The sequence below is a fragment of the Arachis stenosperma genome, chromosome 4 (assembly GCF_014773155.1).
Source record: "Arachis stenosperma cultivar V10309 chromosome 4, arast.V10309.gnm1.PFL2, whole genome shotgun sequence".
NCBI classification, from domain to species: domain Eukaryota; kingdom Viridiplantae; phylum Streptophyta; class Magnoliopsida; order Fabales; family Fabaceae; genus Arachis; species Arachis stenosperma.
The window spans coordinates 5,404,296-5,430,075 of NC_080380.1; the positions used below are offsets into that span (position 1 = coordinate 5,404,296).

Consider the following 25,780-nt stretch of genomic DNA (forward strand, 5'->3'; position numbering starts at 1 on the left):
ATACTTAGTGTGTGTAATTAACTACGAATATAGCATTTTAACGGTTAGTCTACGTGACACTAAGGGTATCTAAAAGTATCGAACTCAATTTGGTTTTTTAGGTGACTTAATGGCTCAATTTAGTCTATTGAAGGACCAATTGAGTCTCAAGCCTTTAATAAAATATCAATTAACTATTGAGCTGCAACAATTGCAGTTAATTATTGCACACATACATATTCTGTTAATTAAGTTAAAAACGAAATGATCGACTTGACTCATGGTTAAATAAGAAACTAAAACTAAACATGTTTAAAATTCAACCATCATCATGGAGTAAAAATTTAGCATTGAAACTTGAAAATGGCATAACCAGTTGTGGTCCATAGGAGATAAGCAACCCATCAATTTCTATTGTTGTAACACTAAAAGTGACTTGAATGTAAAATTATCTTATGATGTCACCGCTAAATACTACGAACCTTCCCTCTAAAGACCAACAACAGATGCCTAGCTACTTGTGGTTCATAGGAGATAAGCAATCCATCACTGTCTATTGTAACACTTAAAGTGACTTGAATGTAAAATTATCTCATGATGTCACACTAAATACGACGAACCTTCCCTCTAAAGACCAACATCACATTGCATGACTCGAGAAATTGATACATGATTAAAAAAAGGTTAACATTGACAATGTATTTTAACAATTTTACTTTCATTTCAGTAGACAAATAGATTCTCTCTGACTTTTTCCAGAAGATATTAACAATACACTATTAGAAGATATTTAAATTCTTGGAAGCTTATTCAGAAAATCCAACTATACTAATAATTTATACCAATAATTAAATTCTTACTCTTGCATCATCTGACATCTATTTTCAGTTTTTAATAATCCGATTATAACTGAATACATTTTGTTTGATTTTCTACCCATTGACACTATTATTTTACCATGTCATAAGTATAGTAAGCACCAAAATATATGAATAAGTAGAGGAGTTTCATTAGCAATCAACTTCTGCAATAGACACCGGCAGATATACCTAAATTTTCTCTACTCTGATCAAATCATTTTCTATGGATCCTTGTATGAATATGTGCCAAACTATGTCATAATTGATCGGGTAATTCATATCTAGATACATTGATGTAAGGAAACACCAAAAAAAAAAACAGTAACAAAGAGAAAGAGTAATATCTTTTCATGGCTAGTTCAAACAAGGCCTTACTTTTTGGGAAAGGCTAAGACAGTAATTTCACATGTCTTCACAAAACAACATTAAGTGGCAGGGCAAATATCTTCCAAACTGCATGAAAGAATGCAAGAGCTTAAGAATTAAGATCATTGAAAAACTGAAAATAGGTAAATGTTTCTTTGTAGAAGATTCTCTACCTTTCCCCAAGGCACTCAATAATGTCACCAGTGACTGTTGATCTTTTCTTATGGCAGAATGCAAGTGAAGCAGCCTTCCTCATCATTGCAGACCCAGCAACGCATCCCAGAACAGCTGGATTTTTACAACTGAAAAAGGAATTTAAAAAAAAAGGCTTAGGTTAATAGGGTTGGCCACTGCGCCTAAGCAAAAACGAAAACATGATTCATTATAGATTCGTAGGAAACCTGAGATTTGAATTTGGATCAGCAGCTATGATATGTTGGCGTGCCCACGACAAAAAGACAGCGACACTGCAACAATGAAAAGAAAGGGTGTATTTTTACTTCAAAAATCTTGAATTTTGATCTTAAGGCCTGTTTGGTATGTTTGATAAGAGCTTATCCTATCAATCATTTTAATGTTTCTTCAATTTTAAATAGCAATAATTAATTACCTGGAAATAAAACTGATATAGTGATATCAATAAATACAGGAGCCATCTAAAGATACAACACATTCTTTCATGAGAGGAATTTCACAAACACCATGAGCAAAGAATTACATACCTTCCAGAAAGGATATCACCTTGGCCGCCACATCGTCTAGGAGAACCATATATGCTCACCGATTTGACTGCATGCATAATAACCAGAATCAAAAGAGTTACAAACATCTATTAAAACAGTAGTATGGAGTACCAGAAGAACATCACATTCTTGATTGGTACAAGAAAATGTTGTTCAAGCAAAAGAAGGATGAACGATAAAATAATCTTCATCCTTTCAGCCGCCCTACGTTTCCGCAAAATTAAGGAACAACAAGGATTTCCTATATATCAAAATTGCACCTGTATCACCATCACTTATCAGATCAGATTTTCCTTTCTTTAAAATAGTAACGCCACCAATCCTGCCAAAGAAGAGTGGATAGTAGCATTTAACTGGTGTAATTAATAGCAAATAATGATTAGTCACTAAAATCTATCTGTAAATACACAAGGATCAATTGCCAGAAAATTGGTAATGTTCTAGTACAAACCAGTGGCTTACTTTTTGGCAAGAGAGAGCACTTGCTGAGTAGCATCTACATCATTCACTTCCGAACTTAATACTTTCTCAACAAGACGCTTGTATTCATTGACATTTGGGGTTAGAACAGCTAAGCCATAACCGCTAACAAGGTCAATATTATTTGTCACAAGGAAAAGTCCATCCTGAATTTCCCCAAAAAAGTTGAGGATAATCAATCAAATATATACAATCTAAAACGAAATCAGTCATATGATCATATGTTCGTAAGTCTGAGCCTCAGTATACATACCCCATCAATCACAATTGGGACATTTGTCTGTCTTGCATGTCTCATTATTTCACTCACACAATCCTAACAACATTGTGCAAACGTTAGAATTAATGATAATGAACAATGGCAAGGGGCAACAGTTAGATTGCACAGCATGCAATTTCATATAACATCAATGGGAAAAAACAATTCCTACATCAGGAGGGCAAGTAAAAACAGTATGCTTCACAACTACTGAGCACATCTTAAAGGCCCAAATTTCTAATAACAGCTTTAAAATCTATGTAAAAGACTTATAGTTAAAGCTTGTAGGATAGTGCAATTCTTTGAAATTACACCAAATCTGTTTAACCAAGGTAAGCTTGTTCATCTTTTCTATCTTTGACTTTATTACCAGAGTTTCTTGACAAAGCAACATATATTTTTTGAAATTTATGAAATTATGCTTCATCACATTTGAAACCAAATGAGCCTTCATGAGTAAAACATGTCTTATGGGTTTGTCTTAGAATGACTAGTTAATTGACAGTCTTTAGGCCATAGTTATCCAGTTAGAATCACATGAATCACAAGCATACTGGACAAAGAAAAGTCACTCCAGGAGAAAGCATACTAGAAGGAATGGATCTCTTCCCAGGCCTGGACCAATGACAAGACAATCAAATCTTTCCATCCATTTGTCAACTTCGGCAAGAACCTTGCGAGATATGGTTTTCTTGTCCTCCTCCCTGAAATCAGTCACTGGTTACAAACAACATCCACATAGTTCAGAAATGTGCATGGAGTAAGATGAAGGTTACATAGAAGCTGTACCTGACACTATATGATTCTTCCAATACAGGGTGCACAATCAACTCTGGACTGTAGCTTTTGATGACGGGAGCAGCATCTTTTGTACAAAAAACATGGGACAGATCTGCACCCTGCGTGGGCAGGAAAATAGTTGGCATAGCATAAGTGATATAACCAACAAAACTAGGTTGAAAATTAAATGAGCAATAGAAGGCTAACGTAAGCACAAGTGCAGGTACTAACAATTTTCAAAGCCGAAATAGCAGCAAAATATGGAGCACCTGTGTATTCACGGCACCCTCCAATAACAGCTATTTTTCCTGATTTAAACCATAACAAAAAGAAAAATCAGATCTTTCTTATTTATTTGTCCAGCCACAAACATAAATATAAATATCACAAGATTAGTCCTCTAGTCATAAATGACAAGTGACAACATAATTCTTTCTGAATTTTCTTAGATTGACATAACTCATCTCAAGATAGTAAAAGTTTAAGGCATATTTGCAATAGTTGAGAATCATTTTGTTACACGGTCTGTCTAGAAAGTAAAAGGTAAGAAATTAAAAGAAAGAACATATATACGTGCATATGAATAACAAGTCCCAATCGGATCACTGACATTCAAGACCTATTACTAGAAATCCAACTAATTGATCCGACTTGAGTGAGGTCTGAATAAGGTTTTCCAGTGAGGGTCTTTTCCATTTCCAGGTTAGAACCCTGAAACCTCTAATTCAAAGAAGGCATACTAATGTTATTATTCTTATGATTATTATCATATGGAATGACAAGAAATGTGTACCTGCCTGGCCTTTATGTCTAGTAGGATCAAGGGCAGGAGTAATTGATCTAATAACACTCTCAGCATCAACCTCAACAGATCTTAAGTCTTGCTGCATATTTCTAGAATGGTCAATGCCACCTCCCAGAGACCTTATCAAGAACTGTTGCCTTCTGTAAACAGATGAAGAAGCCATAAGCATGCAAGTGTTTGCATAGCTCAACAAGGATAACTGTTGGGAACTCATCACATGTTTCATCAACACCATCCCCTATTCACAACCCAACCAACAATATTATTCAAAACCTCCAAAGCTTCTTACCTGCAAATGCCTCAAAAAAACGCACCAATTTTCAATCAATCCATTAGAAATTAGAAATTCTGATACAACTCAGCTCCAAATTTCGTAATATAAATGCAGATAAGACTCAAAGGTCCAAACTTTTCAGTTGACGCAACACATTAACACAATCATCAGTGAATAAAGGAGTTAATTTTTTTTTACTTCTTATTTTAAATGAATCAATTGAAGGAGAAGGCATGGAGAAAACAGTGGAGAGAGCAAAATAAAGCACAACGCACCAACCTGAATGGTCAAATGCGGAGGAGGGCGTGGTTTGAGGAACACAGAAAGCTTCAAGACATCTACAAATTCAAAGCCACTGGTTCAGAAATCAGCGAGCTTTAGATGATCTAGCTTAAAATTCAGTAATTAATAACAGAAAATTGAGAAAATTTTCTTTCTTTCTTTTTTTATATTTTAAATTTAGCTGGTTGTCGTTACTGGATGAGTGCACGTGTTCCCAATTCGGTAGCGCTTAATAAAACGACGTGTCGTTTTGCAACATTTGTTATTTTCCATTCCATTCGCCAAAGTTGTATTCTTTTTCAATCTCTCTTTCTCTCTCTCTCTGGAAGATTCGAGCTTTTTCAAGTTGAAGAGGCATGGCTCCACCAAGGGCAGATATGAAGATGAACGCAATTAGGTCAGGGATAGTGGTGTTGGGAGCGTTGGCATTTGGATACCTCAGCATACAGATTGGTTTCAAGCCTTACCTCGAAAAAGCTCAGCACCAAAACGCGCTTCTCCAATCTGATTCTGAACCAGAACAACCACCCTCTTCGCCTTCTCAGGAATCCTTCTCGTTCCCAGAACGAAGTTCATAGAATGCGCCTCTCGTTGCCCCAATTGGATTTTGAAATCAAACTACTTTGATAGGGAAGCCATTTGTTTAAAGTTTTTTTTTTTTTTCCAATTGAGGGTTTAGGGTTTATGGTGATAATCATTGTGCTATATGTATGTGTTTGGAGTTTGGATGAGACGATGTTTGTGCTCCTTACTTGACTAGTATATTTGAATTTGAAATGAAATTTAGCCTGTCGCATATTATGTTCATTAATTAGGATTAGGAGTATGATTAGTGCTTTATGAGTTATGTAGAAACTTTGATATTCTTGGCTAGCTAACCTCAAATAATTGCATGAGTCGTCGATCTTTATGGTTGCCATTAGTCTCTTAAAATAAGTAATTCAAGTTGGTCGAGTGATAAGTTAATTCATAAGTGTTCAGGAGTTTGAATTTTAACTTGTACATCTAGTAATTTATCTAGTAATTTATTGGTCAATAATAGATTCAGTTTTTGTCCTCTGAGATTGAAAAATACCGTTAAAAAAAATCTCTTAAAATATTCACTCAAGATAAGTTTAATTTAACTAAGGAAAATAATACCAAATAATTAGCAATGGCCAATAGAAACTGAGTGTTGAGGTAGGAACTTTTGCTGCAGTATGGAGTAGAAGAAGCTGGTGGATATGGAAATTAGGATCACTTTGAGCCTCATGGATTCAACTCAGTTGGCTGTGATTACTTGTCATTTAGATTAAGAATGAGTTTAATTTTGCATTGCACTAAAGATGAACAAACGAGCAAGGTGAACTAGTTACCTCTTTCCCTGGTTTTAATGTAATTTTTAAAGAAAGATACTATGATAGAAATAGACAGAGTTTAATCACTAACTACTAGTCTATTAAAGATTTTAGGTTGGTTTGACTCAGCCTTGACTAAGATTTACACTGGATTCATCTGCCCAACCTTAACGGTAACTTTGATAAGAAAAGACAAAATAAGTTCTTAATGTTCCAAACCTCATTTTAAACACATTTTTTAACTACCAAATAGAAGACACAAATGAAAATAGCAATTGTTGCACATATGAGACTTGTGAACTTCGAAGATGCCATGATCTCTTTCTCCTACATTTGATCACACATTTTAATCATTGAATTGTTGCACTGCATGACCATATTATTATCTCTTCCAATGTCAGGTGAGTCCATCTCATCTTCAAGTACTTAATCATAACAAAGTACTTTACCATGCTCCAAATTTGGAAGCGTGAACCCACGTAACTACGTGTCATTTGGTTGAATATCTCCCCCATTTTTGTTTCTTTTATTTTTTAATGTCTTGTGATTAAGCTCTTCAAATTTTAGTGTGTGTTATTTGGTTGAGATAAATACAAATTTTTGTGATGTTCATTCATTCATTTTTACTAAGTGTTATCTTTTATTCTTTTTCTCTTTATAACTTTATCACTTTTTATTTTCATAACTCATTTTAGAAGCTACAATCAAACAAAACCTGGGATATCAATGATCATATGTTCAAAAGATTCAATTTCTTGAGTTGATAATATATTTTCATAACATTTTGTTCTTATTTTTATTTTGAATAAAACCCTAAATATTTTTGGAGCAGGTTACCATGCAGGTGTCATGACAATCCCTCCTTATTTTTCCTTCACCCTTTTATTTTTCAGCTAAAAATTTTTTATTATCGATAAAGACAATGTGCAAACTCTTCCTATATACACCTGCTATATATAACCGGTCTCAAATCTGGATAAAGGAGGAAGGATGTGTTAGGCCCAAGGTTTTGAAAACCGAACCGATCATCGAACCGCTCTAGTTACTGATTTAATAGTTTATAGGTTTAACTGGTTCGACCATGGTTGAACCGAAAAAATCGTTTTATAATAAAATATAAATAAACACATTAAAACATAATTATAGTTTAATATAAACTTTAAAATATCATCCAAATTAAAAGTACTATATAAACCAGAATATTATGATCTCATTCGAATACAAACTCAAGTCAAATAATAAAAACAACCAACTAAACATAAAATGCCAACATCCAAGTTTGTCATCAATCATATTTATCCACATTCACAATTTTATCACAAAAATTAAATTAAGTGAAACCATTTATCCACTTAAAATGAAAATAGCAAATAAAACACGAGAACATCAGCAACAGCATCCTCTGCTGATTTTGCATACTTCTGATATTCATAAACAGTGACCTCTACATGTTACGATTTAATATTAGGAAAGGTACTAGTTATGTCCACTAGAATTACTTAGGTTTGTAAGAACATAGATAAGAGACTTTTATCAATGTATTAAAGGAATTAATGAATTGATATTAAACTTGGTTCAATTTGGAGTTTCTCTCCCTAACTCAAAGAGGGAGTTCTAACATTGGTGCTCTCGTTTAGAGGTTTCTTCCATTTTTCATGGAAAAACAAATAACTCAACAATCTGAAGATACATTTCCAATATACACCTGAGGAGAAGAGATTCATAGAAGTGGAAAGAGGTTTGAAAGGGAAAGCTTTAGGATGGTTTCAGTTATGGAAGGCGCTCAATCCATTTGCTAATTTGGAAACATTCGGAATTGCAGAATGGGAAATTGAGTGGGAAGAGATTAAAGCTAGACTAAGGCAACAACAGTAACCACCACAAATCGATCAAGAAGCAACCAAATCTCAGCTATCAACAGAACAAGAACAAGACTCGCAGTAGCATCAACAGAAATTCAACAAAAGAGAGAGGCCGAAATCTACGCAAATTCAGATTCAACAAGCAATTTAGCAACAAATCCAACAACAGATCACAAATTCAATTTCACAAGATCAGTTCACAAATCAACAAGTCCATAATATGAAATTGACGAAGAAGAAAAACCAGATTTCAATTTTGAATTTCAACCACAACAACAGTAAGAATCAAACAGAAATTGCAGATCAAGCATGAATTCAAAATTCAAATCCAGAAATTCAATAAAAAATAACTCTAAATCCTCTAAATCCTTTTAAGTGATTAAGCATAAAAAAAACCTAAGCAAGATCTTGAATGAATAAACTAAATCATACTATTCTAACCAAGCAAAAGAGGAAAGGGACATCTCTGAATATGAACAACAAATGAACAAAAAAAGGCAAGAAAATAACCATTACTTTCAGTATGAGACTCTGAGAAGTGAGCAATGAGCAGAGTATGAGGGAGAAGGAGCAAGAACGCTGGTGATGAGAAGGTGAGGGCGACGATCGACTAGGCAATGAACATGACGACTCACGGCGTGCGACGGACGACGGGCTACCAGGAGAATATACAGGCGGACGAACCGATTGTTTAACGCTGAGTCGAGCCTTGCGGCGGTGGGGGAGACTGTAACCTAGGGTTGAGAGTTGAGAGAGGAAGGACTGAGGATTGGGGGAATGGCTTGGGGGAGAGTGGCTGGAGATGACAGTTGCGACGGCGGGGTGGCACGGCGGTGGCTGGACGGAGCAAGTGATAGAGTCATGGAGGAGCTCGAAAGCCAGATGTTGCTGCGGGTAGTGTGAGTGAGTGAGTGCTCAAGGACGGGAGAAGAGGATTAGGTTTTGGTGGAAAATTTGAAAACCGGCCAGGGTCCCGGTTCGGTTCGACTAGCCGGTCCTGGCCGGTTCGGCGGTTCGATAGCGGTTTTCAAAAAGGGCGGTTATGACTTCTGTCTGAATCGGAAACTTCACCGGTTCACGGTTTGATCGGTTCAACCGGCTGGTTTGAACTGATTTTCAGAACATTAGTTAGGCCTTCGACAGCCAATATAAAAACTTAGTTGAATCTTCATGATATGTATCAAAGACGTTATTGCGCTAAAGCTAGGTCGTTGCTCGAAAACAACGTGCTATATGCAAGCGTACAGTGTTAAATGAGCAAGAGCCGCTACATCGGTGTCTGAGTGTAGTGTTAAATGAGTAAAGATTTTCATATTTTCGTGAACGGACGAGGATAAATAAACTAGTTCACAAAGAAAAAGATAAAGGCAGAGGTCGGAGCGATAGAAGGTTGAGATTTTGGACACAGAACATAGGCATTCTAACAAAAAAATTCATAGAGGTCGTAGATACCATAACAAGGAGGAAGATTAACATCGTTCCTATAAGAAACAAAATGGGTCGGCACGAAGGCTAGGGAGTTGGATACCTCCGAGTTCAAACTTCGGTATACAAGAAAGATGAAGAATACGAATGAGGTAGGTATGGATAAACAATGAAAGGAGGACGTAGTGAATAACAAGAGGGTGGATGATCGGACAATCTCTATCAAACTCGTGGTGGAATAAGGTACTTTTCATGTGATTAGAGCTTATGTATCATAAGTGTGTTCAAATGAGCAACATAAGATAAAGTTTTAGAAGGATATAGAGAGTTTGGTTTAAGACATACCTTCGAGAGATAAGATTTTCTTATGAGGAGATTTAAATGGCCATGTTGAAAGAAAAGTGACTAGGTGTGAAAGTATTCACGAGTGCCATGGTTTCGGGGTGGTTAATACTGATGGTAAAACTATTTTGGACTTTTCCTCAATCTTTGACATTCTCATCGCAAATACATGTTTTAAAAAGAGAGACGGACATCTTATAACCTATAGGAGTGGAATGACAAGCTCTTAAATTGATTTTTTCTTGTTGAAGAGATTCAATCAGAAATTTTGAATTAATTGTAAAATTATTTCAGGAAGGAGTTTAACAACACAACAAAAATGCTCGTCATGGATTTTCGCATTGAGCAAAATTTGAGAAAAATACATCATACAAAAAATCCAAGAACGAAGTGGTGGTGGATGAAAGGTAAGGAATAAAGAAACTTCCTAAGACGGATAGTAGAATAGTTAAAGTGAGAAGGGGATGAAAGCACGGAAGAGATGTAAAGGGAGATGATAAAAGTTATTAGAAAAACAGTAAAAGAAAGTTTTAGTGAATTTAGAGGGATAGAACTAAGGGACAAAGAGTCTTGGTAGTGGAATGTGAGTGTACAAGAAAAGATAATGGTAAAAAGGGAGTGCTTTGGAGAATGGTTTTTGTTCCACAATGCAGATAATTGGAAAAATATAAGGCAGCTAAAAAAGAGACAAAAGTGACTGTAAGTGAAGGAAGAACAAAATCATATGAGGGCTTCTACTAGTATTTAGGTACGAAGAAAGGAGAAAAAGATATATATAGAATCGCAAAGAGCTGTGAAAGAAGAACGAGAAACTTGGATCAGGTTAAGTGCATAAAGAATAAAAATGGAGAGGTTTTATGTCAATATGAGAAGATTAATGAAAGGTAGATGAGCTACTTCTACGTGTTATTTAATGAAGGACAGAAGACTCTTTCGAGGCTTTGTCGATTATGCATGACTGAAGAAGATTAAAACTTCGACTACTATCGGAGGATTCGAGACTTCAAAGTAAAAGAGGCTTTAAAGTGGATGAAAAATGGCAGGGAAATAGGACCCGATAATATTTCGATTGAAATTTGGAATGGCCTTGGAGAGAAAGGCACCAGTTAATTAACCAAGTTTTTTTTATGAGATTTTAAGGTAAAAAAAGATGTTAGATAAGTGGAGAAAAAGCACATTGGTACCTATTTACAAGAATAAGGGAGATATCCAGAATTGTGAAAATTATAGAGGGATCAAACTCATGAGTCATTCCATGAAGTTTTGAAAAAAGATGATAGAATAGAGGTTGAGACAAGAGACACAAGTAACAAAGAACTAATTTAGTTTTATGTCAGGCAAATCCACCACTGAAGTTACATACCTGTTAAGAATGATGATTAAGAGGTATTGTAGTAATAAAAGAGATCTACATATGGTATTTATTGATTTGGAAAAAGCATACGATAGGGTGCCAAGGGAGGTCTTATGGAAGGTTTTGGAAAGGAAGAGAGTAAGGATAACATATATTCGTGCAATTAAAGACATATATGATGGGGTTACAACTAGTGTGAAAATTCAAGGTAGTGTGACAGAGGAATTTCCTATTGGTATATGATTACACCAGGGATCATCTTTAAGTCAATACATTTTCACATTAGTCTTGGAAGTACTCACAGAGCATATCCAAGAGCCTGTGTCATGGTGCATGCTTTTTGTCGATGATATTGTCCTTATGAGAGAGTCAGGAGAAGACCAAAATAAGAAGTTGAATTTGTGGAGAGAAGCTTTAAAAGTGTATGGTCTGCGCATAAGTCATAGTAAGACGGAATATATGGAATGTAAGTTTGGCTGCCAATTGAAAAACCTTAATATAAAGGTGAAGATTGGAGAAAACATCCTACGAAAATTTAAAAATTTTCAGTATCTTAAATCCATCATACAGGATAATGGAGACGTTGAACACGATGTAAATCATAGGATTTAAGCAGGTTAGTCAAAATGGCAAAGTGCGTCTGATTTTATATGTAACAAAAAAGTGCTTTTAAAACTTAAAGGTAAATTCTATCGCAATGCTATTAAAGACATGTATGATGGAGTTACAACTAGTGTGAAAACTCAAGGTGGTGTGACAGGAAAATTTTCTGTTGGTATAGGATTACACCAGGGGTCATCTTTAAGTCAATACATTTTCACATTATTCTGGAAGTACTCGTAGAGCATATCCAAGAGCCTGTGTCATGGTGCATGCTTTTTGCCGATGACATTGTCCTTATGAGAGAGTCAAGAGAAGACCTAAATAAGAAGTTGGATTTATGGAGAGGAGCTCTAGAAGTGTATGGTATGCGCATAAGCCGTAGCAAGACGGAATATATGGAATATAAGTTCGATGCTGAAGGAAAAATCCTAATATAAAGGTGAATATTGGAGAAAATATCCTACGAAAAGTTAAAAGTTTTCAGTATATTGAGTCCATCATACAAGATAATGGCGAGGTGTGTCTAGTTTTATATGTGACAAAAAAGTACTTTTTAAATTTAAAGGTAAATTTTATTGCACCGCTATTAGACCGGCTATGCTTTATGATACAGAATATTGGGTGGCCAAAAGGGAGCACGAATATAAGTTAAGTGTGATAGAGATGAAGATGTTGAGATGGATGAGTGGTCATACGCGATTGGATAGAATAAAGAACGAATATATAAGAGAGAGAAAATTGGAGTAGCACCTATTGTGAAAAAGACCGACAAAGTACCCAGTCATGAGGGTGGATGAGATGGAAGATAGACAAGGGGTGAAAGGCAAAGGAAGACCATCTATGCGGTGGTCAAACAAAATCTACATGTAAACAGCTTCTTTGTAGACATGATATAGATATGATACATGATAAAGCTCAATGACATTGTTTGATCCATGTAGTCGACCCTACCTAGTGGGACAAAGTTTCGTTGTTATTGTTTGTTGTTTGATAAAGACAATGTACAATTTAATTATGTTGGTTTTGCATATATTAGTTTTTTAGTACGAGACTATATAATTGGACTGTCCGATTACTTTATAAGAAAATTTTTAAAATGTTTTTAATATTAAACCAGAGAATCCATTATGTTTGTTGTAATTTTTTATTTTAAAATTTACAAATTGGATGGTCCCATTTTTATCTTTAAAAAATTAAAAATTCTGATTTTTGTTCTCCCGAAAAATAAAAAGATCCCATTTTTATACTTTAAATCAAATAGTACCACATTTAATATTAATACTCTTACATTTATAATCATAAAACCACTATCCTCATTCCAATATAAAATATAATTTGCGCGATTTTTCTTTACAGTTGGGCTGCATATCCATATAATTTTTCATCCAAGTCCATCAAAGTTGGTCCAACACAAAAAAAAAAAAAATTCAATCCCATTAAATGAGTGTGTATTCACGCGTCCAAACCCCGGAAACGTTTAACATTCATTCGCGCCTTCATTACGAAACACGTTTATTCTTCAACCTCGAAACTACCACTGAAAAAGTTCAAATCTCTCTCAAAATCTCTCTACCTTCCATCGCGTCAAGTTTTCAAAAGGAAGAAGAAAAAACAAACAAAAACAAGAACAGAGATTCCGCAAGGTATGAGAAAAACTGTCGTTATTATATTCATTTAATTTCTCTCAAAACTCGCGTTTTCTCCTAGTTCGATTTAAGGTTTAGTGGATTGAGTTGCTTCGTTTAGTAGATCGACTTATTCTGAATCCATTTTTATTGCGTCACTAGGGCATATGAATAGAAAATGTGTTGTTATTTTCTTTCTGTGATATATTGATCGGTTCATTAGTGTTGGTCATTTTGATTCACTTGATTGTTAGTGTGTTCAGTAGAGTTCTTTTGGATGCAGAAATATTTTTCTTGCTGATTGAATGTTTATCACGTTTTATTCAAAACATGAATGGAGTTCGGTTCAGTGGAGTTGGTCATTTTGATTCACTTGATTGTTAGTGTGTTCAATTGAATTCTTTTGGATGCAGAAATATTTTTCTTGATGATTGAATGTTTATCACGTTTTATTCAGCACATAAATGTTGTTTGGTTCAGTGGAGTTGCTCATTTTGATTCACTTGATTGTTAGTGTGTTCATTTGAGTCCTTGTGCATGCAGAAATGTTTTTATTGATGATTAAATGTTTATCACATTTTATTCAGCACATGAATATTGTTCGGTTCAGTGGAGTTGCTCGTTTTGATTCATTTGACTAAAATGTGCATACTTGTGTTTGTCAGTGTATTGAGTGAATTATTGACTAAATTTTTTTGTCTTTACAACAAAAATGAAGAAGACAATTGATGCGTGAGCATCTTATCTATCTTTTCCTAGTGAATTTGCATCTAATTTGTTGAGTTTAATTAAGAATTAATTATATTTTAGCCACTATGGATGCTATTTTGAGTTTTGTGCAATTTTATTTATTTTAGGTAGCATTCGACTGGATTTGATGGAGTTTCTGCAACTCAAGATTTAAAGGAGATAGCAGCGAGGAGCGACGCGTACGCGTGATTTGGAGCTTTTCATGGTGACGCGTGCACGTGACTAACGCGTACGCGTGATTTGAAGATTTGCACAGCGACGCGTGCGCATGACCGACGCGTCCGCGTGACTCGCAGAAAAGACCAGCGACGCGTACGCGTGACATGCGCCACGTGTAGAAAACGCAGAAAGCGCTGAGGGGTGATTTCTGGGCCCCATTTTAGCACCCAAGTTAGGCACAGATCCAGTGAAGCCAAGTAGTCCCCACGTTACAAGACGCGAAGTAGTTAGTTAATTCTGATTTAAATTCAAATTTGATTTTAAAATAGAAAAAGATATTATCTTAATTTTAAAATATTAGATTTTAAATTAATTAGGATTAGTTATAAAAAGGGGAGACTTCTCTTCTATTAGGTACATTACATTAGGGGGGATTCCATTAGAGAATTCTATACAAATTTACATTCTACATTCCATGAGCAACTAAACCTCCACTGTTAAGGTTAGGAGCTCTGTCTATTTGTATGGATTGATTTTATTACTTTTTCTATTTTAATTTATGTTTTGGATTTATATTTAAGAATTGTTTTCGTTCTTTATCTTATGAATTTGGGTGGAACGGAAGTATGACCCTCTTTCTATTTGAGTTCTTGTATAACTTGAAAAAGCTCTATACTTGAACAACAGCTTGAAAATATATTCTCCTAAATTCTAATTATCTGGATTTAATGGGATACGTGACATATAATCCTTTTATTCTTTGGATAATTAGAGTTTTTGTGGCATGCAAACTGGAATTTAATCATGTACCCTTTAATTGGAATTCATTGACTAAGGAATTGGCAGTTAATGAATTTTAGAGGAGACTAGGAAGGTCTAAGGAATTAGGGTCTAGTCACATATAGTTTGCCATAAATTAAATCCTACATAATTAAAATAGTTAGTAAGAAAAGTTAATCCGGAAAAATAGATAACTCTGAAGTATTAACTGTTTTTCTATATTTTATGTTTAACTTAATTACTTGCGTACCTACCTTATGATATTTTCAACTTAACCTTTTAAACATCTCAATATCAAAACCAATTTCTGCTTGCCTAACTAAGCCTATCAAATACTATTGTTGCTTAATCTATCAATCCTCGTGGGATCGACCATTACTCACGTAAGGTATTACTTGGTACGACCCGGTGCACTTGCCGGTTAGTAAGTGTGGGTTATAAATATCGCATCAAGTTTTTGGCGCCGTTGCCGGGGATTGACTGTGATTAACAACTATTAGTTATTTGATTTCTTAGATTAGGTGTTTTATTTTTAATTTTATAAAAATCTATTTAAAAAAATTCGAAAAAATATATATATATTTATTTTGATTTATTTTATTAAAAAAATAAAAAATTTTCTTTCTTTTTTTCTTAATTTTTGAATTTAAGTTTGGTGTCCCCGTAGTAATTTTAAAAAAAATATATTTTCAAAAAAAAATAATGATATTTCTATTCTGTCTTCCTTGCTTTCCTGTTTACCACATGGTGCGTTTAATTTTGTTTGGTGTTTTGTACTAAGGAAAAATAATTGAGAGAGATCACATGGGTTACTACTCACACCCGAGTAGTGATTCATATTATAGTGGATGGAGGAACTATCCAAGTTTTGGTTGGCAAAGTCAAAACCAAAGAAACTTCAATGCTCCATGTTCCAACTATCAAGAGCCACCTCCTCTATATTCATACCACGAACTACCATCTCCATATCCGTACCAAGAACCACCATCTCACTATCCATATCAAGAACCATCATCTTTCTACCCATATCAAGATCCACCATCTCCCTATTCATATCAAGAACAAGCATCTCCTTCTTATGCATACCAAGAGCCACCATCTCCTTATTCATCTCAAATACCATCAGATCTTGAGCTCCTCATGAAAGAATGCCTACATGATATAAAGACAAGTGTCAAAAATATAGAGAAACATGTGCAGTCAATTATCAAGTCACAGGAAGAGGAGCAAGCAAATTCCTTCCCAAGAGATATAATGCAAGATCCTATGGAAGAAAGTGAGGAAATCAATCAAAGGAGTTTATACTCTAGTGAACTACAGAACTTTCCATCCTCACACATAGAAGAAAAGGAAGATGCAAAAGCAAAAGATAGATGAAGATGCACCCACAAAGGAGGAAGATGCACAATCTCCTATGCCCTTGGGAAGCAATGAAGAAGAGATTGAATTAGAAGACAGCTACCAAGAGAAAGAGGTTAAAATTGAGGAAGCTTGCAAAGAGGTGGAAGAATTCAAAGAAGAACACAAGAGAGTGGAGCTTGCAAGACCTCTTCCAAAGCCATCACCATCCAATATAACATTCAAGTGGGTAAAATTCCTATCCTTAATCCTTACCTTCCCACTTGAATATGGGCTACTAGAGACGGATGATCAACTTAGAGCTCTTTGTGGCATTAAGAGTAAGAGGAAGATGGTTAGTGGTAAGAGTTGTCAAGCAAGGTCCAATATGGTTGCATGCTCCAAATCAAAGTGCAAGGATTGGTGTAGAGCTTACTTAAATGGGTCTAGAAGGTTATTTGGATGTCTTTGTGAGAATTCAGATTGCTTGCCACCAGGTGAAAATAATGGTGATCCACAAGAAGACAGATGTAAAAGCAAGATTTGGAACCCTGGAATTCATTCCCACAATCAACTCTCTTGGGGCCTTGTCACTTGCTTCAATTTGCTCAAAGGCGTTATACGCCTGGTTTGGGATCCCGGTAGCCATTGGAATTACAAACATTGGTGGGGATTCCTGGATCAGTACAAGCATAAACCACCATGACAAGGAGATCACCACATGTCCAACTTAAGGACTTTAAATAAAAGTGCTTGGTGGGAGACAACCCACCGTGGTATGATCGTTTCTTTTCATTCTTAGTTGTTTTTCGTAGTAGTAGTTTTCGCATTTATTTTATTTTTATTGAGTTCTTACTAATTTTCTGATCATGCAGCTATTTTATCTCAGGAACCGAACACCTCAAGCTAAAAAAAAATAAAAAAACGTGCACACGACCCGCAAGCGTCACTGACGCGTACGCGTCAGAGGGGTGTGTGTGAAAACTAAATTTGACAGAGAGTTACGCAAGAGTGGCGCCAGAATGGAGCCTTTTTGCATAAACGATCCCACGCGTTCGCGTCGTTTGTGATTTTCGCCACTCACGCGGGCGCGTCCCCGACGCGAACGCGTAACCTGCAAATTCGATGTAAAGGAATGTTTGACAGAGAGTTGCGCGGGCTTGGAGCAGGAAGTGTACTAAAAGCCCAAGTTAGAGCACGCGAACGCGTGACTGACGCGTTCGTGTCAGTCACACATATGGCCATCCACGCGAGGACGTGCATGACGCGAACGCGTCGTATGAATAATTGGCTCCCAAGCCATGTGAACAGAAAGTCGCGCGGGCGCACGGCTGGCTTCGCACAAATCACACAAAACCCAAGGCACGCGGACGCGTGCCTGACGCTTACGCGTCATTATGGAAATTTCGCGACCCACGCGAACGCGTGCTGCACGCGTTCTCGTCGCTTGCGCCACACTAGTTCGCCGCCCAGTTTTCTTTCTCTCCCTCTCCCAATCCTAATTCTCTCTTATTCTTTTATCCTTTTATTTTTCTTTCCTCATAATATTTATCTCTTTCTATTTTCAGTTCTTATTTGCTTGAGGACAAGCAAACCTTTAAGTTTGGTGTTGATGCTTCGCTTAAAGCTTTTCTATTTATTCCTATGGCACCAAAAGGGAGGCGAATCATCTTCACGGAGGAGCACAACCTGAAGAATAAAGCGACCGCTAGGATAACTAAGGTGGTTGAGTTCCTTTCATTTTTATTCCTCCCCTCTTTTTTTCTATGTTATGTTCTGGCTTTCTGATATTTTGCTTTGTTTGTTGCATGATCTTTTATTAGTTAGAATTCTAAGACTAGTTTTTTTTTTAATGCTGAAAAGATGTTTCATGTACCACTCACTGAACTTAAATCTAAAAAGAAAAGAAAAAGAAGTGATGTATTGCATGAGAAATTGAGTTTAATTCTAAGAATAGTCTTATTTACTTAAATATGGTGGTATTTTCTGTGATTTTTGAATGCATGATATGAACAGTGCATATTTGAATTTGAATCAAGGGATGTTGATGTATAAGGAACAGGAATTTAGAGAATTATTATGACTTCTCTGAAATAGAAAAATTAATCCTTGAAGCAAAAGAAACAGCAAAAGAAAAAATCATTATATAAATAAATAAATAATAATAAAAGCAAGGTCCAAGGCTCTGAGCATCAATGACTAGGGAGGTCAGACATGATTAAAAGCTCAAAGAGTTGTTTCCCTAGTCATATGCTTGTGGTGTGATTGTGTCAAGTAATCCTTGAGAAATACAGAACACTTAGAGTCGAGACCAAGTGCGTTTAACAGAGTATGCCAAAGGCTTTGAGCACCACTGTCTGGGAGTAATTGAAAGAAAAATCAGAACTCAAAGAGAGTTCCCCAGTTAAGTGCTTGTGGTGTTTCGGTGTCAAGTAACTCTTGAGACAAAATATTTAAAGTCACGGCTAGGCTCAAGGTGCAAAGCACCAAAGAAAATAAATTAAAGTAAATTTTGCTGTGTTCAAGGATTAAACTAAAATATAAAAGATCAGAGAATTCATAATATTATTCGGATTCTAATTCCAGATGACAGTGACATCCTTCTGATTTAAAGGAGAGTGAGATGCCAAACCTATCCAGGATTACAGTTATAAACCCCACTATAAAAAGAGATATGAGCTTAATCGAACTCTCATTCTCATGCAAATTCACATCCTGAGCTTATATTAGTTTTGGTCGCTTGAGGACAAGCAACAGTTTAAGTTTGGTGTTGTGATGCGTGAGCATCTTATCTATCTTTTCCTAGTGAATTTGCATCTAATTTGTTGAGTTTAATTAAGAATTAATTATATTTTAGTCACTATGGATGCTATTTTGAGTTTTGTGCAATTTTATTTATTTTAGGTAGCATTCGACTGGATTTGATGGAGTTTCTGCAACTCAAGATTTAAAGGAGATAGCAGCGAGGAGCGACGTGTACGCGTGATTTGGAGCTTTTCATGGTGACGCGTGCGCGTGACTGACGCGTACGCGTGATTTGAAGATTTGCACAGCGACGCGTGCGCATGACCGACGCATCCGCGTGACTCGCAGAAAAGACCAGCGACGCGTATGCATGACTGACGCGTACGCGTGACATGCACCACGTGCAAAAAACGCTGATGGGTGATTTCTGGGCCCCATTTTAGCACCCAAGTTAGGCGCAGATCCAGTGAAGCCAAGTGGTCCCCGCGTTACAAGACGCGAAGTAGTTAGTTAATTCTGATTTAAATTTAAATTTGATTTTAAAATAGGAAAAGATATTATCTTAATTTTAAAATATTAGATTTTAAATTAATTAGGATTAGTTATAAAAAGGAGAGACTTCTCTTCTATTAGGTACATTACATTAGGGGGATTCCATTAGAGAATTCTATACAAATTTACATTCTACATTCCATGAGCAACTAAACCTCCACTGTTAAGGTTAGGAGCTCTGTCTATTTGTATGGATTGATTTTATTACTTTTTCTATTTTAATTTATGTTTTGGATTTATATTTAAGAATTGTTTTCGTTCTTTATCTTATGAATTTGGGTGGAACGGAAGTATGATCCTTTTTCTATTTGAGTTCTTGTATAACTTGGAAAAGCTCTATACTTGAACAACAGCTTGAAAATATATTATCCTAAATTCTAATTATCTGGATTTAACGGGATACGTGACATATAATCCTTTTATTCTTTGGATAATTAGAGTTTTTGTGGCATGCAAACTGGAATTTGATCATGTACCCTTTAATTGGAATTAATTGACCAAGGAATTGGCAGTTAATGAATTTTAGAGGAGACTAGGAAGGTCTAAGGAATTAGGGTCTAGTCACATATAGTTTGCCATAAATTAAATCCTACATAATTAAAATAGTTAGTAAGAAAAGTTAATCCGAAAAAATAGATAACTCTGAAGTCTTAACTGTTTTTCCATATTTTATTTTTAACTTAATTACTTGCGTACCTACCTTATGATATTTTCAACTTAACCTTTTAAACATCTCAATATCAAAACCAATTTCTGCTTGCCTAACTAAGCCTATCAAATACTATTGTTGCTTAATCCATCAATCCTCGTGGGATCGACCCTTACTCACGTAAGGTATTACTTGGTACGACCCGGTGCACTTGCCGATTAGTAAGTGTGGGTTATAAATACCGCACCAACAATGGTGACAAAGAAGGAGAAGCCGCGCTATAACGTAAGCATATTTACACATTAAATATATTTATCGCCTTTCATTCGAATAAAGTTTATTTTATATTGAAATTGCAAAAATTAAAAAATAAAAAATAAAAAAAGATTAATTTATTATGCCACTATTATGATTAATGCAGCCTCTTTGCTCTGTGCTGTTGCTGGATCTGCGAGATGTATTGCTGAGCTAATGAAATTCAGAAGGGATTGTGCAATATTTGCATATTATTAATATTAGCAACGACTGGATAAGTTTGAGAATTTTATTTTTAGTGACTTTAACATGCATACGTTTGTTTTGTGTCTCAACTTTGTAATTTTATTTATGTTGTAATTAGTTTATATTCAGCTTTCACTGCATTTATTACTTAATGTCTTGTTGTTGTGTTACCAATAAAACTATATTTATTGAGTTTTTACTATTTTATTTTACCAATAAAATTATTTTGGGACAAATTGTTCATCCACAATACACTTGGTCTGCAAAATGAACCGAATATGTTATTAAGGTGAAACAATTATATAGTACAAAATAAACAGAGCATTATCCATTATATAAAATCAAATTCAAAACAGCTTTATGCATAATGAACCGAACACGTTATTAAGGTGAATCAACTGTATAGAACTAAATGAACGGAACATTATCCATTATATAAAATCAAATTCAAAACACCTGTGTTTACAAGTTAGATATTATCAATTCAATTCAATTCAGAACACATGTGTACATTCAATTCAATTCAATTCAATTTAGCAATTGTATTCCATTCAATTCGATTCAAATATAATCCAAACCTCGTCCGCTTGATTCATTTCAGAAGAATAATCTAAATAGCTCTCATTCAACTTATTTGAAGTTGAATCATTCATTGTTTTAATAGAATATTAAAATCTACGAAGAAGATAAATCTACAAATCGAAGAAGAAAACGAAGAAGAATATAAAGAAAAAGGACAAGCAACAGAAGAACAACGATCAGAAGAGAAGAAAAAAGAAGAAGAATGACGAGCGACAAAAATTGCAGATCCAAATCATTAATGTTAAAGAATGTTTACGTTGAGAATATTTACGTTGAAGAAGAAATTTACGTAATTTTATTACATTATTAGGAGGGAATGGGAACGTACGTATATTTAACGTAACTTGAGAAAAGAGGAGAGGTACGTTAATAAAAAAGTGTTTGGATGACTTTGTTAAATTTTTTATGTGGATGTGAAACATTATTTTTTTTTATACCATGCTACTCCTATGATGTGGGATGTGCATCCTTCTTTGCAATAATTATCATTTATTTAATTGAGATATTTAGTTATTTTATTAATAGTTTAATAACATCCATATTTAAACTAAAATCAAAATTATAATTTAACACAAAATGTTGTAATGTTACTAAAATCTTTTGAAGTTATAAACTTTGAATTTGAATGTTATAACATTACTTTCTTTAGAAAATTAAATTTTGACAAATTCAAATAAAATAAGTGTATTTATTACTTTTTATACTTTATAAATATTTTAAAATATTATTTAATTTAAAACGATTTACGTTTGAAAAAAATAGAATTTTTTATACAAATTATTTAACTATTATTTATAAATATTATTTATTTAATCTTCTTTCTTTTATGAATTCAAATATAACAAAATAATATCATAATAATTTTATCTATTAATTTACTAGTAATTTAGTTTTTATGAATTATGATACGTATCCCGTGAGATCTCCTAATTAAATTATTCGCATATATATATATATATATATATATATATATATATATATATATATATATATATATATATATATATATAAACTATGTTTTTTAATATATATATATATTTAATGATTAAATCATCTAAAATAGATATTTTATTAATTATTAAGATTCTTTCTTGTATTTTCCTAAATCAATAGTTTTAATATAGACGTTATTTTTGGAAAATATGATATATTAAATAATTAAATTTATTAACATTTAATAATTGACTATAGTGATATTAAATAATAATTATAATAATCTATATTATCATATCTTTTTAGTAATTACATTAATTTTTTATATCTTTATAAATATATAGAGTGTTTTATTTACCATTTATAAATACAAGTTTTAGAAATAAATTTTTTGTTTAGTTTGTTTTTCTTTCTTAACTATTTTATACAACAAGTTTAATTACCTGTGCCATGCACGTGATAAGATTGAAATTATAATTTTAAATTATTTTTTAAAAATTAATTTGAATTACAATAATTTGATTAATAAAAAAATAATATGTTATGCATTGTTTTTTTTTTATCTAGTGTTAATTGGATTAACTCTAAAATAGTTATTAATCGGTTTTAATAATCTACTTTCTTCAATAAATCAGACATATATACTGAATGTGATCATCATATAATATAGTAATAATCAAATCCACCAACAAATATATTGGTTATTATCAAAATATAAAACAAAATAAATATAAAGGCTATTAGCACTTATAAATCTATAAAATTACACTGTCTTTGATTCGTGCAATGATTTACTTATCAAATAAACTTAAAACATGAACAAAAAATATTTATAAAATGGACCTAGCATTACTTGAAAGAATCATGAAAAATAATCAACTTACCTTATCATCCATGAGAATCATTTCTATGTAAGTCGTCTTATTCTTGTCAAATTTGGATGTGACTTTCCATAACCTTATAATTCCTACTTTTATTTTTCAAAATTTGTCATTACATAATCTACCACAGGTAATAATGTTGATAGAATAATAGTTAGTAGCCCTTAGGTATGAGAAATAATAAACAGAAGAAGATCTATGTCTAGGTACGAATTTTCTAGATGATAAATAATTGTAACAATTCACTATTAATCCTTAATTATACATGATAATAATGAGCAAATATTTTCAATGGAGATACTTGGTACAATTAGGTGAAATTTATGCCATTATATTTTATTAACTTTTATGATTAATTCAATAGAGATACTTACTCAATATATATGTTATCGACATTAATTATATACCAATATGTTTAGGAAAGAGCTAAAAGAGGAGATATAAATATATATAATATTATTGCTATATAGGAAGCATACATAAATTGCTACATTTTTTTATTATATTATACAACTTAAAATTATAGTATCATATTATTATTAATTTTAGATACTTGCTATAATTATATCAAATTTAATTATGACCCTAAATAAATAAAATAGATAATATTCAATATTATTTTTTTTCTATTTTACATACAATATTTACTGTAATTATAAAAAGTAAAATAAGTAATGAAAAAATATGAGCAGAAAATAAAACATATTAATTAAAATTCAATTTATTATCTAATTAATTTTGTATCCATACAATATAACTTTACGAAAATGTTATGAATCACAACCTTTTTTATTCTATAAAAAAAAACATACTATATGTAGCCTTTAGTAGTACAAAAATAATTATAAGAATTAATTATTGATATTGATATTAATCACAATTGATTATTGATACCCTAATTTTTTAAAAATATATTTTACCTTTTTAAAATATAATGCATGTACCGTGTAGACCTTTATTATTATTATTATTATTATTATCAAATTAAATAGGTCACTATTAATGTGTGTATTAACTATTTCCTAACAAAATTACTGCACTTAAATAAGAATTAGAACTATATTAATTGATATAATTAGAATGATTAAAAATATCGATGATTGATAAGTAGTTTATTAATAACGCATTAAATATTGATTTGATATAATTATAATGAAAATATTTTCTTAAATTAATATAATTATGCATTATTCATGAACTAATTGTAATATAATTAGAATACATTTATCTGAGAGAAAAAAAGAGTTCACGTGTAATTTTCAAAAATTATAATAACTTTTTTATTTATGTATACGTATATATTAATTTTGTTAAATAATTATTTATATATACATAAATAAAAAAATATATGAATTATATTTTGTTAAACTCCATGTTACCGGTTATTAAAAATATTTAAATCACATATGTTAATTATTTTTTGTTATAATTATTTCGTTTTATATATATGATTATTTTTTATTCAACAATTGTGTAATAACTTTTTATTTTTTATATGTATATATATTCTTTAATTCTGACTCCATTCATATGCATATTAACATTTTTTTTCTAATAGTGATGTTTTAATTCAATTTGAATTACAATTAATTGATTGATAGAAATTATAATAAATTGTATGATATTTAAATAATTAACCAGATCAATTAGTTGATATAATTAATCTACAAATTGAAGAAGAAAACGAAGAAGAATATAAAGAAGAAGGACAAGCAACAGAAGAACAACGATCAGAAGAGAAGAAAAAAGAAGAAGAATGACGAGCGACAAAAATTGCAGATCCAAATCATTAATGTTAAAGAATGTTTACGTTGAGAATATTTACGTTGAAGAAGAGATTTACGTAATTTTATTACATTATTAGGAGGGAATGGGGACGTACGTATATTTAACGTAACTTGAGAAAAGAGGAGAGGTGCGTTAATAAAAAAGTGTTTGGATGACTTTGTTAAATTTTTTATGTGGATGTGGAACATTATTTTTTTTTATACCATGCTACTCCTATGATGTGGGATGTGCATCCTTCTTTGCAATAATTATCATTTATTTAATTGAGATATTTAGTTATTTTATTAATAGTTTAATAACATCCATATTTAAACTAAAATCAAAATTATAATCTAACACAAAATGTTGTAATGTTACTAAAATCTTTTGAAGTTATAAACTTTGAATTTGAATGTTATAACATTACTTTCTTTAGAATATTAAATTTTGACAAATTCAAATAAAATAAGTGTATTTATTACTTTTTATACTTTATGATGGTTCTGGGTGAACTTGAGAAGGGGTTGAATCAAGTTAGTTTAAAATTTAGAGTTTCAAACTCTGTTGCAGTGGAAAATTAAGTTGTAGGAGATTATTTGAAATTGTCTCATATGCAGAACATTAAAAGAGCAGAGAATAAAAGAAAGGAGGCCAGCATGTATCCTGGTTCGGATTCTCAGTACCATGAATCCTACGTTTAGTCTCCACCACAAACCATGGTGGAATTTTCACTATAATTCTCAGGTTACATACACCAATATTATTGA

General features: G+C 32.9%; 1 protein-coding gene across 4 annotated transcripts; it reads right to left on the minus strand.

Moving 5' to 3' along the window:
• Positions 1 to 968: 968 nt before the first annotated feature.
• Positions 969 to 8,925, minus strand: LOC130976083 (ATP-dependent (S)-NAD(P)H-hydrate dehydratase). 4 transcript variants are annotated; one of them, XM_057900837.1, is made up of 13 exons: positions 8,544 to 8,925; positions 4,826 to 4,884; positions 4,261 to 4,510; positions 3,699 to 3,775; positions 3,477 to 3,586; positions 3,277 to 3,391; positions 2,682 to 2,744; positions 2,411 to 2,574; positions 2,209 to 2,270; positions 1,928 to 1,994; positions 1,607 to 1,672; positions 1,379 to 1,507; positions 969 to 1,292 (listed from the first exon to the last, which is right to left on the minus strand). In XM_057900837.1, the coding sequence occupies exons 3-13, from the start codon at positions 4,505 to 4,507 to the stop codon at positions 1,265 to 1,267; spliced, it is 1,128 nt and encodes a 375-aa protein (XP_057756820.1). In that variant the 5' UTR covers positions 4,508 to 4,510; positions 4,826 to 4,884; positions 8,544 to 8,925; the 3' UTR covers positions 969 to 1,264. The 4 variants fall into 4 exon arrangements, with proteins under 4 accessions (XP_057756820.1, XP_057756819.1, XP_057756817.1 ...); XM_057900836.1 differs by having other exon boundaries at positions 4,261 to 4,561; XM_057900834.1 differs by lacking the exon at positions 8,544 to 8,925 and adding an exon at positions 5,296 to 5,804.
• Between the last annotated feature and the right edge of the window lie 16,855 nt (positions 8,926 to 25,780).

Coding starts and splice junctions, on each gene's coding strand:
- LOC130976083 (XM_057900834.1), bottom strand. CDS start 5,404: ATGAACTTCGTTCTGGGAACGAGAAGGATTCCTGAGAAGGCGAAGAGG. Junction 4,511..4,825: donor CTCCGCATTTGACCATTCAG/GTTGGTGCGTTG, acceptor GGTTGTGAATAG/GGGATGGTGTTGATGAAACA. Junction 2,575..2,681: donor TCCCAATTGTGATTGATGGG/GTATGTATACTG, acceptor GGGGAAATTCAG/GATGGACTTTTCCTTGTGAC.